At 43.1% G+C, this 16,759-nt stretch overlaps 1 protein-coding gene and 1 non-coding gene across 2 annotated transcripts; both read left to right on the top strand.

The window, feature by feature from the left end:
• Positions 1-2,906: 2,906 nt before the first annotated feature.
• Positions 2,907-5,410, top strand: LOC122428775. Its single transcript, XM_043448878.1, has 2 exons — positions 2,907-2,954; positions 4,564-5,410. Exons 1-2 carry the CDS (start codon positions 2,907-2,909, stop codon positions 5,263-5,265), a joined length of 750 nt encoding a protein of 249 aa, XP_043304813.1. The 3' UTR covers positions 5,266-5,410.
• Positions 5,411-5,711: 301 nt separating this feature from the next.
• Positions 5,712-5,796, top strand: TRNAR-UCU. The gene is given in 2 exon segments: positions 5,712-5,748; positions 5,761-5,796. It is a non-coding gene; the product is annotated as a tRNA-Arg (tRNA).
• Positions 5,797-16,759: the final 10,963 nt, after the last annotated feature.

Raw genomic sequence — 16,759 nt, 5'->3', positions numbered from 1 at the left:
CTCATGATGTACTCTGCATAGAAGTTAAATAAGCAGCGGTGACAATATACAGCCTTGGACGTACTGCCTTTTCCATTTGAACCAGTCTGTTGTTTCCATGTCCAGTTTAACTGTTGCTCCTGACTGCATATGAGGTTTCTCAAGAGGCAGGTATGGTCGGTAATTCCCATCTCTTTTTCAGAATTTTCCACAGTTTATTGTGATCCACACAGTCAAAGGCTTTGGCATAGTCAATAAAGCAGAAATAGATGTTTTTCTGGAACTCTCTTGCTTTTTCGATGATCAGCCTGTGTATTACCTCCTAAATTAACCACTTTAAAACACTTCCATAGCCATTCTCATGCCAAAAGAAACGGCCTACTGCATGAAATCCATGTTCTTCATCCTGAACCAAGCTTGCCCCCAGCCCCTTTGCCACATCTGGCCTCTATCCTACTTGCCCAGCGTCCTGATGCTGCAAACCCTCACTCTAGCTGTACATTCATAAGGACTCTTGTGTCTCTTTTCTACGTTAATATCTAAATTTCTTCATCCTGGCACTTTTTCTTTTCTTTCTTCTATTCCACCTTGCCACCTAGTGTATTAAATAGCTTGCTTAATGATTATTAGGATGAAAAAAGCAATCATTTAAATGTTGTGAGCAGATTTTGTCTGGCAAGAGAAGAGTCTTCATAAATCCTTCAGGGATGCATTGTTTTTCTCTTGTTTTGGGAAACCATGTGGTTGCACTCAGGAAGATAAGAATCCACACAAGGTTCTTGGGGGAGAATTATAAGGAAACCACGGAGCTGAAGGTAGATGTTCTAGTTGGAGAAGCTGAGTGTTCTGTTTGGTATATCATGTAAATGTGATGTCAACAGCTGAGTAGGAGTCCAGTAGGGAGGTTGAGAATGTTTCTTGAGTTGCAACAAATTTAGCTGACCCTGTATCTGAGGTTGGTTTGTTCCTGCAGAATGTATGAGATTTCTTTATTGAAAGCTGCTTGCTAATAATAACAGCAAACAGTTGCTACACACTTACCATGTGCCAGGACAGAGAGAAACCCTTGCAAGGATTAACTCCCATAATCCTCACAACTTTAGGATTTTTCAGAGGTGGAGGAGAAGGCTCAGAAAAGTTAAAGCTGATGTCTTACAAATTAGAGGCACAACCAAGACGTGAACACCAGGAGTCTGACTTCACAGCCTATGTTCGTAACTTCTTGGAGTGTTTGATTTTTTAAAAAATCTCTTCCTTTACATTTTTTCTTTTAAAAAAGATAATTAATATAGAGTATATGCTTTTTATTTGGAAATTCAAACTCAAAAACAGTTTACTGGTAGGGATACCCAATCACATTTTGCCACTTTTTCATATGCCATCTTGCATTAGTTTGCTCCTTGTTTCATAGTCACAGGTATTTCTCCCAAGGAATCTGAAGTGTCCTTAAAGGTAGGGATTGTGTCTTAAACTTCTATTCTAGCTCCCACAGTAGGCCCAACTGTATCCTCCCTAAATACTCCTTGAATTGAATTACACTGGTACTCCAATGACCTTCTCCCTCTGAAGCAAAGCAAAGCTAGTGAAAATAAATAGAAATACAGTGGATTTCTAGAGATTCTGGGGAAGGCTGAAGCTGCTTCTAAGCACTGCAAATAGAACTCTGTAACTTAAAAATAATCCTTCTATACAAGCATGAGAAATGTTACTTCAGACTCCCAGAGGGGTATAATGATCTGAACTTAAAAATAAGACACCAAGATGAAGTAGGGTTTTGCTGCCCAGGGAACTCAAATTGCAGCTGGGTGAAGATCAGTCGGCTCACAGGTGGTTATATAGTCCATGCTTTGGCTCCCTCTGTCGGCAGAAAGGAAGAGGTTTGTCTGTTTTCACCTGTAGGAATTCTTGGTGCAAGTTATGTGATGGCTGTTAACTGCATGTACTATTGCCTGAGAAAATTCAGCTCTTAGATTTAGGAAAGGGGATGAGAAAACCTACTGGATCTTTCTCCTTAGATGGAAACTAAATACAGGTTTTCATTCCTTTTACATGCTAACATTGCTGCCTCTAAAACCAGACTCACTACAAACCACTTATTGTCAGAGAACATACACAGCACTTGTTCTGCCATGGCTTTCCCAGGCATCTAATTGTAAGATGTAAAAAAGCACACCTTGATTGCTCACAGAGTTGGTCATACAAGCCCTGGTTTTCCCACACTGTCTGGTAACCTTGTATCTTGGTAATGTTTTCCATGACAAAGACAAGGGGTTTTGATCTCAACTACCAAAAGCAATCAAATATCTAAAAATTATTCGCTTGATTTATTAAATGGAATTAAGGACAAACACATCTTTCCTTAACATGTGATTTCTTTTTCTATTCCCCGTTCCCAGACCTTTCATGTATGAGTCTGAACTGTTAATCATGTCAATGATTCATCATTTGTAATTTGGCTCCAATGCTCCCAGAATTCCTCTGTATGGTATTCCAAGGAAACATTAAGGCATTGCAATTCCAAGGACTAGTGAAGACTCTAAGATGCCACTAATGCCCGGCACATTTCCAAGTTCAAAAAAGATTAAACAGAAACATTCTGAAGTCATTTGTTATTTTAAGAGTTAATTTTGTATATGTCAGAATTTCTCCTTCCTGCATGTGAGGATATTTATTTCATTAATCTTAAAGGGGGCATAATGATGTTTTACATAAAGTGCTTACTATCAAGAAACTTAATGTATTGTGGTAAAATGAAACATACAGGCCTGGCATCAGTCTGGGCTCTGGCATTGTTTGGAGAGGCAATGCACACAGGCCCTTAGCATCCTTGCACGTTCTTGCTGAATGTGCTATGAATGTAAGACCCTGCTCACTTGGGTCATTCTTACAGGCTGTGTTTGCAGTGAGCAACCTTGAAGGATTAGGGAATGTCTATGGGACAAAGAGCCGGCTTGCTTACTGCGTGCTATGAAATGGTAGGTTCCCCAAGATCAGCATTCCTCTTATGTAATGCAACCCATTTTGTGTGCAGTCTTCCATCTGAGCCCACCTGCTTCTTTCCTGTGAGAAGTGGGGTTCAGAGAACTGATACAATCATGTTAATACTCTGGCTACGGTGATAGTCTTTCATCTCTGACCCAGGAGTCCTATGTGTTCTGTCAACATCCATGAAACTGGCAAGAGGTCATAACTGGCAAGTAGGGTAAAATACACGATTCTTCAAAGTTCTTGTCACACTCCAGCGGGGCCTCTCTACACAAGTCATTCAAACTCTTTAGCTGCAGTTTCCCTTCCTTATAAAGAGGATGATAGTATCTGGCTCATAACATTGTAGTGGTTCAGTTCAGTTCAGCTGCTCAGTCGTGTCCAGCTCTTTGTGACCCCATGGACTGCAGCATGCCAGGCTTGCCTGTCCATCACCAACTCCTGGAGCCTGCTCAAACTCATGTCCATCAAGTTAGTGATGCCATCCAAACATCTCATCTTCTGTCATCCTCTTCTCCTACTGCCTTTAATCTTTCCCAGCATCAGGGTCTTTTCCAAGGAGTCAGTTCTTTGCATCAAGTGGCCAAAGTATTGGAGCTTTAGCTTCAGCATCAGAACTTCCAATGAATATTCAGGACTGATTTCCTTTAAGATTGACTGGTTTGATCCTGCAGTCCAAGAGACTCTCAAGAGTCTTCTCCAACACCACAATTCAAGTGCATCAATTTTTCCACACTCAGCTTTCTTTATGGTACAGCTCACAAGATTATTGGAAAAGCCATAGCTTTGACTTGATGGACTTTTTTTGGCAAAGTAATGTCCCTGCTTTTTAATATGTTGTCTAGGTTGGTCATAGCTTTTCTTCCAAGGAGCAAGCACCTTCTAATTTCATGGCTGCAGTCACCATCTGCAGTGATTTTGGAGCCTAAGAAAATAAACTGTCATTGTTTCCCCATCTATTTGCCATGAAGTGATGGGACTGGATGCCATGATCTTAGTTTTTTGAATGTTGAGTTTTAGGCCAGCTTTTCATTCTCCTCTTTCACTTTCATTAAGAGACTCTAGCTCCTCTTCACTTTCTGCCATAAGGGTGGTATCATCTGCGTATCTGAGGTCATTGATATTTCTCCCGGCAATCTTGATCCCAGCTTGTGTTTAATCCAGCCCGAAATTTCGCATGACGTACTCCGCATATAAGTTAAATAAGCAGGGTGACAATATACAGCCTTGACTCCTTTTCCTATTTGAAACCAGTCTGTTGTTGCATGTCCCGTTCTAACTGTTGCTTCTTGACCTCCATACAGATTTCTCAGGAGGCAGGTAAGGTGGTCTGGTATTCCCATCTCTTAAAGAATTTTCCACAGTTTGTTGTGATCTACACAAAGACTTTGGCTTAATCAAAGCGGAGTGAAGTTAAATAAGAACGCACTGATCCCTACTCTACTCGACCCTTCCTGGGTGCTTCTTCCCTCTCTAGCACTGGGATAGGGTGCGGAAGGCACGATGTAGCTGGGCAGAGTGGAGCGGAGTGGACCACAGGGTAGGCAGCAAACGAGCCTGAAGAGATAGCACAGCAGCAGCCCCGCAATTTCTAAGTAGGCGGGCTCAGAAAACCGCAAGCTGATTGGAGCGGGGTTCAAGGGTTTTGTATGCAGAGGCGTTTGCAGGGCAACCACGCGGTTTTTACTTGGCTCGTCTATTTCAAGTGGCTTTCGGGTCGTACTAATAGGAATTACAGGGAGCACTGAAACCCCAGGTCCCCTCAGACAAACCCCTGGATTCGTGGCGACCGCGCCCATTGGAGCGGCGGGAGCTTACCCAGCCTTTGGCTGCGCCGCCTCCCGGAAACCCCGCGGCTGCTCTCGGGAGCGCGCCCCCCGACCGCTCGCGACCGCTCACGCATGCTCCCCGCGCTCCCACGCGCGCAGGCCCTTCGCCGCCGCCGCCCACGCAGCCGCGTGCTCTGGCCGCGCGGAGTCGGCGGCTACGCTGCGCCCACCAAGCCAGCTGCCGGCGCTGGGACGAGGTCTCGGAGGATGCTGCAGCGCGGGGCGCGTCGTCCCCCTCAGTCCACCAGAGCCCGGATACCTAAGAAATTCGGCTCTGGGTCTGTGGGGAGCGAAATGCAACCCAAACTCCATTTTGCCGAACCCCGCGCAAATAAACACACCCAAGCATTCACACAGACGTCGCCGCGACCCGCGCCCGCCGCGGCGGATCCCGGCCGCGTGCGGCCAGGCAAGAGGTCGGGACCCGGGAGGGGTCGCTGCTCGGGACCGGCCGCTAAACGGTGCGACGTAAGTGCCCGGCGTTACCGGCCCGGCTTAAAGGCGCAACTGCCAGCCGGAGGCCTGCAACGCCGGGGCGGGGCCAGGCCGGGCGGAACCGGCCGCGGGAGAGCGGGCAGGCGGGGGAGATCGGAAAGGAAAATAGCCGGGGAGGAAGAGCGCGGGCGTGATTTGTCCTGCTCGGCCAGGTACGGCGGCGCCCAGGGCGGGCGGGAGACCGGCCTGCGGCTGCGCTCAGACTCACCAGCCCGCGCCCGGCGCCCTCGCAACCCCCTTCTCTTGCAAGGCTAAGCCGACTTTATTAAAAGGCGGTTGCCGAATGAGGACGGGCGCTAGCGGCCGATGTTTGGAAGTGCCCAGGCCTCAGCCATACAGACCAACAGTTACGGGGGCGGTGGGAAGGGCGCGGGGCCGTCGCCTCTGGCTTAACAGAGCAGATGCGCGGAAACTCCAACAGGTGGCTCCGTGGCGCAATGGATAGCGCATTGGACTTCTAGAGGCTGAAGGCATTCAAAGGTTCCGGGTTCGAGTCCCGGCGGAGTCGGAGGTTTTTTTCCCCACCCCTTGTTTTATTTTCTACACCAGTCATTTCTCTCCTTTTCTTAAAGGGTGTACACTCGCCTCGCATTTTCTGCCCGCTCTCCCTACTGTCTTCGGCTTTCTGCAGCTCTTTTTCTTCTAGTCGCTCGCTCCTCTAGTCTATCCCTCCTCCTGCTTCCCTGGCTCGGTGGCTCCGGTCCAGGGCCCTGCCGACTCCGGAGCCTGATCCGGGAACTGGGAAAAGCAGCCCGGGCGGCAGCGAGGCAAGGCCTTCTGGGCGTCACTCCAGTGAGGCCCAGGAAAATGACTTTCGAATAAGAACGCCTGCTCCTCTCCTCCATGATTCCGGTGCAAAGAGACTCTGCCTGTAGCTCCTCTAGCCATGGCTATCTTGTACCTCTTCTGACAGATTCTTGACCGACTGAGCTACCGGTGAACCCTTCTGACAATTCATATCTTTGCATGAGATTAGGGTTCTACCTCGATGAATGCGAAGAAATCAGTGAGTGAGTGAAATTTTAACAATGCTGCAACAAACAATTCATGCAAAAAAATACAAAATCCCAAATTGTCAAAAAAGTACAGGGAAAAGTAAACATCTTTGTTTTTCCTATTTCCCAACCCTTCAACTCTATAAGCCATCAGTGAAAATGGTTTCTTGGAAATATTTTCAGATTTGTCTTATGCACATGTCAGCATTTCTGCATCTACCCTCTTTATGTTTGTTGATGTTATTAATGTAGGTGGTTTTGCATGCCATTGGTGGTATACTATGCTTGCTAACTCACTTATTAATGCAATAGAACTGCCTTGTTCCATTGTACTTAAGTATCACAATGATTTAATAGTCCCCAATAGTTGGCCATATCACTGTTCTGTATTTTCCTAGTGTTTCAGTGAACATCCTTATTCTTATATTACTGTACACAAGTGCAGATTTATCTGTAGGATAGATTCCTAGGAAATTGAATTGCTGGGTCAAAGGCTTGTTCGTGCATTCTTTGATAGATATTACCAAACTGCTTTCATAGAGATTGTATCCATTTTACTGTCCCTAACAGTGATAAAAGTGGCATTTCAAATTTGCTTAGAAGAGGAGGAATGTTCATTGTTAGTGATTCTGAGACAAAATTCCCACTTCAGTCCTTTTACAGAGGTACATTTCAGATGAAGAAAATACAAATAATATGACCATCAAAAGCACTAAAATAAAATGTAATGAAGTTATTTAATAACTTGAAGCAGTATAACTCCAAACCTAGAAGCCACTAAAAAATCAATAAATCCAAATATATGGATTTCTGTAAAACAAAAAATAAAATACCATAAACAAAATCAAGACAAACTGGAAAATAACAATTATAATACATATCACAAAAAAGGGCTGGTTTCCTTAGTGTGTAAAGAACTTCAAATCAATAAGAAAATGACCAATGATGGAATAGAAAAATGACCAAACCCACCACACACACAGTAGGTATCTAGAAAATATATTTGGGTTTGTTTTCTTTTAAATAGGCATTATATTTTGGCTTTAACTTCTTTTTTTAAAGTTAAATCTGATAGTTTTATAGACAACCAAGATTCCTGTGCTATTTATTAGTTGCACTAAAGTACTCACCTACCTTTCTTAACATTTTTATTTAAAAAAATGTTAATTGAAATAGTTGATTTACAATGTTGTGTACAGTATAGTGATTCAGTTTTATATAAAAATATTCTTTTTTTTACATACTCTTCCAGTGTAGGTTATTATAAAATATGAGTATAGTTCTATGTCTACTGTTATTTTGTATATAGAAGTCTGTATTGGTTAATCCCAAGTTTCTCGTCCCCCCTTACCTTTTTGGTAACCATAAATTTGTTTTCTTTGGCTGTGAGTATATTTCTGTTTTGTAAATAAGTTCATTTGTATCATTTTTAAAGATGCATATAAGTGATATCATGTGCTATTTGTCTTTCTCTGATTTAATATGATAATCTCTAGGTCCATCCATGTTGCTGCAAATGGCATAATTTCATTCTTTTTTATGGCTGAGTAATATTCCATCATGTGTGTGTATGTGAATACCACATCTTCTTTATCCATTCATCTGTCAATGGACATTTAGGTTGCTTCCATGTCTTGGCTATTGTAAACGGCACTAGTGAACATTTGGATGCATGTATGTTAATTCAAGTTAGAGTTTTCTTCAGTTATATGCCCAGCAGTGGGGTTGCTGGATCATATGACAACTCTAATTTTGGTTCTTAAGGAACCTCTTTAGTGGTCTCCACAGTGGCTACACAAATCTACATTCCCCCCATTGTGTAGGAGAATTCATTTTTCTGCACACACTCTCCAACATTTATTATTTGTAGACTTTTTAATGATGGCCATTTTGACTGGTGTGAGGTGATACCTCACTGTAGTTTTGATTTGCTTTTACTAATAGTTAACCATGTTAAGCATCTTTTCATGTGACTGTTGGCCATCTGTATGTCCTCTTTGGAGAAATGTCTGTTTAGGCCTTCTGCCCATATACTGATTGGGTTGTTTTTTTGATCTTCTTAATCTGTATGAGCTGTTTGTATATTTTGGAAATTAATCTCTTGGTAACATTGCAAATATTTTTTATACTCTGTCGGTTGTCCTTTTATGGTTTCCTTTGCTTTGCAAAAGCTTTTAAGTTTAATTAGGCCCCATTTGTTTATTTTTGTTTTTATTTTCATTACTCCAGGAGACAGGTCCAAAAACATACTACTGTAATTTATGTCCAAAAAGCCCTATCTTTTCCTCTAGGAGTTTTATGGTATCTGGTCTTACATTTAGGTCTTTAATCCATCTTGAGTTTTTTATATGGTGTTCAAGATGTTCTAATTTCATTCTTTTACAGGTAGCGGCCTTGTTTTCCCAGCACCATTTATTGACAAGAGACTGTCTTTTCTTCACTGAATATTCTTGCTTCCTTTGTTGTAGATTAATTTTGACCATAAGTGAGTGAATTTACTTCTGGGCTTTCTGTTCTGTTTCACTGATCTAGTGTCTGTTCTTGTGCCAGTATCATACTGTTTTGATTACTGTAGCTTTGAAGTATAGTCTCAGGTCAAGGAGCCTGACTCCTCCAGCTATGTTCTTCTTTCTTAAGATTGTTTTGGCTGTTAGGGGTCTTTTGTGTTTCCTAGAAATTCAAAAATTTTTTGTTCCAGATCTGTGAAAAATGCCATTGGTAATTTGATAGGGATCACATTGAATCTGTAGGTTGCCTTGGGTTATAGAGCCACTTTAACAGTATTGATTCTTCCAATCCAAGAACATGGTACATCTTTTCATCCATCTACATCTATAGTTTTTGGAGTATTGGTTTTTGCCTCCTTTGGTAAGTTTATTGCCAGGTATTTTATTATTTTTGATGTGATGGTAAATGGGATTGTTTCCTTAATTTCTCTTTCTGCTATTTCATTGTTAAGTGTATAGAAATGGAACAGGTTTCTAGATATTAATTGTGTATCTTGCAACTTTACTGATTCATTGATGAGCTCTGGTAGTTGTCTTGTGGCACCTTTAGGGTTTTCTGTGTATAGTATCATGTCACCTGCAAACAGTGACAGTATTAGTTCTTCCTTTCCAATTTGGATTCCTTTTATTTCCTTTTCTTCTCTGATAGCTGTATCTAGGATGTCCAGAACTATTAGTATGTTGAATAAAAGTGGCAAGAGTGGGCATCCTTGTCTTGTTCTTGGATCTTGGAATGCTTTCAGCTTTTCATCAGTGAGGATATTAGCTGTGGGCTTGGATGTGTGTGCAGATGTGTGTGTTGTGTCAGCCATCTGAATTATGGATCCCAAGCTGGAACAGCACAAGATGGGAGGCTGGATGACCAGTTCAGGGCTGTTGAGGTCATCTAGGTAAGAAAATGATGAGGGCTGGACCTAGGGAGGTGGTTTGGAGAGAGGGATAAGTATACAAATTGAGAGATATTAAAGGAAACCAAATTGATGGGACTTGATGAACTAAGTGATATGTAGAGAAGCAGGGGAAGTCAGAAAAAAACTCCCATTTCTAACCAGGGACTATGGGTGGATGCTGAAACAGTCATGAAGGAGATAGACAGAGAAGTGGGTCAAGTTCATACTTGCATGTGTTGAGCCTGAGGTCTCTGTGGAACATCCTGGAGAAGATGTACAGTGGCAGTTGATATGCAATGCCAAGTACATAGCAAGCTGTCAGTAAATACTTACTGAATGAAAGGACTAAAAGGAAAGTAGGTATTTAGGGAAAGAGGGAAGAAAGAGAAGGTCTAGAGCCCAGGAGGCTGATCTAGGCTTGAGATTTAAAATTCGTTCACCTACAGATGACACTTGAAGCTCTGGACCATGTGAGGTCATGCAGGGGGAGTGTAGATGGTGTATGGAGAGATGAGGGTTGAAGACAAAAACCCAGAGCATAGACAGTTGAAGGATAGTCAAAGAATGAGTTCTTCAGAGGGAACAAAAAGAGTAGCCAGGGAGGTATTAATAGCAAGAAATCCAAGAAGAAGCATTATCTCCAAAAACTGACGGAGTAAGTTTCCTCTTGAGGAGGACCAGAGTCAAGAGGCAAAGGAAGATATCTCACATTTTTCTAAACACCCGCTTCATGACAGCAACTTTATTTAACCCTTGCCATTAAAATTATCCCCTCAATCCTAAGAAGTACAAAATCTCATTTTACAGATGAGAAAATTGAGGTGCAAAAATGTTATGGGGGTAAGGTGAAAGGATTAGCCTAAGCATGATGGAAGAGTGTCTGCTTTTCTGAGGCAAGCGGGAAGAGGGCAGAGCTTACAGCATGAAGATGGAGAAGGGAAAATTATAGGTTTCCATGTTTGAGGACCTGTTTCCTCTGTGCCCTCTTTCACTGCTCTGCCTCACACACTCAGAATTCAGGAAGGTATTGACAAAGGGGGAGCTCTGCCCCAAAGGTGGAGACATTCCTATCTTAATGCCACCTATAGCCAGTACAGACCTTAAAAGACCAGGGACTCAGGGAGGTTTCATTCCAGCTTCCTCTTATCTGAGGCTTTCTGTATCAAAAAATTTAAAAAATATTTTACAACTTCATCTACCTTCTATGGCAGCTACTTGATCAGGAGACCCAGGCTCCTCATTCTTCCATCTTCAAAATGCAACTTCCACCTCATGGTCCAAGATGATTGCTGCTGCCCCTGCCATCAGGTGAGCATACTAGTTAGTGGGGAGAAGGTAAAGGGACGGAGCCTCATTTCAAGCTCACCTTTCTTTGAGGACACCACCCAGAAGTTGCACAAACCACGTTCATTCACATCCCATGGAAAGGTGGGACCATTCCCAGCTAAAAATCGTATGTTCTGTAACTGTAAAAGAAAGGGAAAAAATCCAGCAGTTTCTGCTGTTGATGCAGAAATAGGTATGCACATAGCTATAGTGCCTAGCTAAAATGAAAGTGGAACAGAATTATACATATTAGCTCTGTGACTTTAGGCAGGTTACTTAATTTCTCTGTGCCTTGGTTTCATTAATAAAATGATGAGGATAATAGTAGAACTTATCTCCTAGGTTTACCTAAAGGTTACCTAAATTGTTATATATGTATGTACATTTCATACATACATACATACATATGTACATAATGGTTACATAAAATAAGTTGTAAGTCCTTAAAGTGCCTGACACTTAGCAAGTGCTATCAGTTCAGTCACTCAGTCATGTCTGACTCTTTGTGACCCCATGAATCGCAGCACACCAGGCCTCCCTGTCCATCACCAACTCCCAGAGTTTACTCAAACTCATGTCCATCGAGTCGGTGATACCATCCAGCCCTCTCATCCTCTGTCGTCCCCTTCTCCTCTTGCCCCCAATCCCTCCCAGCATCAGGGTCTTTTCCAATGAGTCAACTCTTCGCATGAGGTGGCCAAAGTATTGGAGTTTCAGCTTCAGCATCAGTCCTTCCAGTGATCACCCAGGACTGATCTCCTTTAGGATGGACTGGCTGAATCTCCTTGCAGTCCAAGGGACTCTCAAGTCTTCTCCAACAACACAGTTCAAAAGCATCAATTTTTTGGCACTCAGCTTTCTTCACAGTCCAACTCTCACATCCATACATGACCCCTGGAAAAACCATAGCCTCGACTAGATGGACCTTTGTTGGCAAAGTAATGTCTCTGCTTTTTAATATGCTATCTAGGTTGGTCATAACTTTCCTTCCAAGGAGTAAGCGTCTTTTAATTTCATGGCTGCAATCACCATCTACAGTGATTTTGGAGCCCCCAAAAATAAAGTCTGACACTGTTTCCCCATCTATTTCCCATGAAGTGATGGGACCAGATGCATTATCTTAGTTTTCTGAATGTTGAGCTTTAAGCCAACCTTTTCACACTCCTCCTTCACTTTCATCAAGAGGCTTTTTATTTCCTCTTCACTTTCTGCCATAAGGGTGGTGTCATCTGCATATCTGAGGTTATTGATGTTTCTCCTGGCAATCTTGATTCCAGCTTATGCTTCCTCCAGCCTAGCGTTTCTCATGATGTACTCTGCATAGAAGTTAAATAAGCAGGGTGACAATATACAGCCTTGACATACTCCTTTTCCTATTTGGAACCAGTCTGTTGTTCCATGTTCAGTTCTAACTGTTGCTTCCTGACCTGTGTATAGGTTTCTCAAGAGGCAGGTCAGGTGGTCTGGTATTCCCATCTCTTTCAGAATTTTCCATAGTTTATTGTGATCCACACAGTCAAAGGCTTTGGCATAGTCAATAAAGCAGAAATAGATGTTTTTCTGGAACTCTCTTGCTTTTTTGATGATCCAGCGGATATTGGCAATTTGATCTCTGGTTCCTCTGCCTTTTCTAAAACCAGCTTGAATATCTGGAAATTTACGGTTCACATATTGCTGAAGCCTGGCTTGGAGAATTTTGAGCATTACTTTACTAGCGTGTGAGATGAGTGCAATTGTGCAGTAGTTTGAGCATTCTTTGGGATTGCCTTTCTTAGGGATTGGAATGAAAACTGACCTTTTCTAGTCCTGTGGCCACTGCTGAGTTTTCCAAATTTGCTGGCATATTGAGTGCAGGATAGTAAGTGCTATAGTGTTTATTAAAAACAAAGTAAAAATAAGAGTCAAATGGGAATTCCAAGGATGCACGTATTGGGGGGGAAAAAACAAAAAATGTTTTATGAAGAAATGTAGAGCATCAGCTCATTGATGCCTGGGATGGTCTTATTCCTTCCCTGGGCACCCCAAGCCCCTGGCCTATTGCCTTGCACAGAGAAGATGCTCCAAGTACTGGTTTCTGAATGGATTTGAAAGGTTAGTAGTAGTTTGTTAGGTGGGTTGGAGGCAAGGAGAATACTCTAGGGGGAGTTAACCATATGAACAGAAATAAAAGGTGAAAACTTACTGTATCCAGCACAGTAGCTAGCGTGCATAGAATGTGGTATTATGTTGAGTAACATTCAATATCAGCTAGTTTGGTTTTGGCTGAAGTCTGTCAGTTGGGTCCAGGCAGAAAGACACATCACTTTAGGGAATGTAATATGGGGAACTGTCACATAGGTGATCAAAGTATAGGTAACCCAGAAATTCCAACAGTAGGAAACCTCTTATCACTCCTAGTGCCAGTGGGACAGGAGAGGAGGTGGTGTTCCCAGAACCCAGAATCCTGAGGTATCCAGTGGTGGGGGATTGCCTGGTGGGAGCTGGGAAATGGCAGAGCTGCAACCCAACCCAAGCCAGACAGGGAGAGAAATACCCTCTTCCCTTTTTCTGTCCTCATCTCAGGTCAGTGACTCACTGGAAAGTCAATTTGGCATCTCGGAAATATCACTTCTTGAAGTCCAGAGCAGAGCAGTGAGAGAAACAGGCAGATGACCAGCAAAAAGGCAGTTTGGAGCATAAGCAGGGGAGTGATGAACATAAGCCTGTGGTGGTGTCCTTTTATGGAGTCTTGAATGTCAGATCTTGAATGTAGGGGTTGCCTCATGTTTTGTTAGGCAGAGGTGGGCCATAGAACATAAAAAAGCAGAAAGACATTGTTAAAACCATTTTAGGAAGACTTCCCCAATGGGGAAGATGGAGAACAGGGGAACAGTACCTTCCCTTTGAGTACCTGTCATGTGCCAGGTATGGCGCTAAGCATTTATCTCAGAAAGATGATGTGTCTGGTTCTGGATATGCTGAGTTAGGACTTCACAATAACATGGATGGGCATGTTACAGAGTTAATAGGAAATTTGCATCTGGAGCAGAGGTGTAGAGATGTAAGGGTGGTTGGACCTCCGTGGGGGTGTAATGAGTAAGAATCTGCCTGTTGATGCAGGAGACATGGGTTCGATCCCTGGTCCAGGAAGATTCCACATGTCGTGAGCAACTAAGCCCATACACCACAACTACTGAAGCCTGCGTGCTCTAGGGTCCATGAGCCACTACTGAGCTCAAATGCTGCAATTACTGAAGTACACACCTAGAGCCTGTGCTCCACAACAAAAGAAGCCACGCTGACAAGCCTGCTGTCTGCAACTAGAGAAAACCCATATGCAGTAACAAAACTAAAAGCAACCAAAAACAAATTATTTTAAAAAAAGAGATGTAAGGATGGAGACATTGGTGTTTTCTGCAGAGAAGTGAGAGCAAAGCAGGAGAGGGAGAATAAGACATTCAAGTTAGACAGTATAGAGGAAGAAGATAAGAGCACAGGCATTATGGGAGACTAGCAAGCAGTGGGCAGAGTAAGAAAACCAGCGAAGAGAAAAAGAGCAGAGAGATAGAAGCAGAAAGTTTACCTTCCTGCAGTCGCCAAGAGAGGCTGGAGCTTCAAGAGGGAAGGGTCAGTAATGTCAAATAATATTTCCTGGCCAGAAGAGATGACGACCAAGATAAAAGCTATTGAATACAACAGCTGGATGCATGGAGGAATGGTTTCTTGATGGATTAGGTCACAGAAGGAACAGTGGGTATTTCCTTGGCTGGAAGTGGCAGGTGCGAGTAACAGAGAAAAAAAAAAAGAGATAAAGAAACGTCTCACCAATGGATCCAGATTGACTAGGGAGGAAAATGTATCCTGATGGGGGTGGAGGACTGGGAGGGGCTGAAATACTCGAGATCAGGAGTTTATAGTCTTTGGAGTCTACAGGACTTTGGGGCCACCTCAGATAATTCCAAAGTGCAGGTCAAGGTTGGGTTAGAGCGAACTGGAGGGAAGGCTAACAGGAGAACAGACTGGGATAGTCAAAGTCCAGAATCTTGACCACTGAACAGTTTCAAGCAGTGAGTCTAAGTCCATGATGGCGACTGACTGAGGTGGAGTGGAAATAGGGTGACTAGAATTGATGAGGCCGAGCCTGAGAAACCGCAGGCTTGTCTTGGTTCAGTTGCCTTTGGACAGATCAGGATAATGATGTTCACTAAAGGAAAAACGAAGAGTCAACCTTAAAGGACTATAGTCAGGTAAAATATGTGAAAGGGTTTAAGTCTTGATTCAGCAGTTACCACAGCATGAGAAGAGGCACTGGGCCAGTTGTGTACTATCTTTTCACCTCACTTGGACATCCATCTCCCTCCTGGCAGGTGGGGGCAGGTGACAGCTGAAGCAGGTTAAGTGGGAGACTTGGCTGGAAGGGCAGATGTTACAGCTACATCAGCCAAAGTTTGGATGAGCTTTACGTTACAGAATTAAGCCATGACTTGTTCTCCTAGCTAGCTGTTTCAGAGCCAGCCATTTTGATTTATGTACACATAAAAATGTATACACATACATTTAAGGGAAAAAATAGGTCTTCCTGGTAAAACTTTAACATATAGAAAAGTTTTATTAACTACAGTGTGTACGTTGTTTTTTGTTCTCTTAGTAAATTACTCCTGCAAACTTCCCTGAGTTATGGGGGTGGAGGAATGCATGTAGGAGGGAGGGACTGAACAAAACTTCATATAAACATTTCTTCATATAGATGACTGCATGCACATCTTTCTTTCCTGCCACTGACAAAGGTTGAGGAACACCCCTCAGTCATTTGTAATAGTCCTCACTGCTTTGGGGAGCTAAAGTTCATATGGTAATTTGGAAATTGAACTAAATCTAATTATAGTTTTCATAATCCATGTTTCACTTTTCTTCCCTTAATGAACAAGACCTCAGAATTTGAGTACATTGCATGGGATCTGAGGTCAAGATTTTGGCACCTGAACCATACCAGCCTCTGCTTTGCAATTCTGCCCAGGAGGTTGTAACCATAAGGAAGATGAATCAATGGAAAACAAAGTATACCACTCATGTAATAGCTTTAGAAGAGCACTGTGACTGCAGACTTCTCAGGTAGGCTGCGATTAAATGACTTATGCCCCTGTCATCCCTTACCTTTCATAGAGAAAGCCTGGCTCAGGAAAGCCCAAATTCTGATTTCCCACCTCATTTGGAAGAGAGAATGATAGGCCTGCCCCTAACAGGGCAAGTGACCAATTGCAGATGGTTTCTGACCTGTTAATACATCAGCCCTGTTTATTTGTGAAAGTATAGCCTAATGGGTATCTTGGGCTCACCTATCTGGTTAGCAACTCCTCTTCCCTTAGGAGGGGTAACTAGGAAGAAGGCAGATGGAGAAGAGCAGGACTTCCTAAATACTGTGCAGTGCCACACAAAAGTGTGGGTCATGTTTTGGTTTTCTAGCCGATTTCTATGCTGTTGTTTAGTTGCTAAGTCGTGTTCCACTCTCTTGCGACCCCATGGACTGTAGCCCACCAGGCTCCTCCATTCATGGGATTCTCCAGGCAAGAATATTGGAGTGGGTTGCCATTTCTTACTCCAGTGGATCTCTTGACCCAAGGATCGAACCCATGTGTCTCCTGCAGGCGGGAGGCGGGTTCTTTACTGATGAGCCACTGGGGAAGCCCTTCTATACTGTACTACCATTAAACTGAAGATGAAAAATTTCAAGAATGTGTTAGGCCTTCGAGATCTGCTCAGCAGCCAGCTGAAGG

This window comes from Cervus canadensis, chromosome 2 (genome assembly GCF_019320065.1).
Source record: "Cervus canadensis isolate Bull #8, Minnesota chromosome 2, ASM1932006v1, whole genome shotgun sequence".
NCBI lineage: Eukaryota > Metazoa > Chordata > Mammalia > Artiodactyla > Cervidae > Cervus > Cervus canadensis.
The sequence above is the reverse complement of the archived record's forward strand: the minus strand, read 5'-3'. Positions and strand labels throughout refer to the sequence as shown.

Excerpts from the sequence above, each read along its gene's own strand:
- LOC122428775 (XM_043448878.1), top strand. The coding sequence starts at position 2,907 with ATGTCTATGGGACAAAGAGCCGGCTTGCTTACTGCGTGCTATGAAATG. Across the intron at positions 2,955-4,563 it reads TTACTGCGTGCTATGAAATG|GCGGGCTCAGAAAACCGCAA; the intron begins GTAGGTTCCCCA and ends ATTTCTAAGTAG.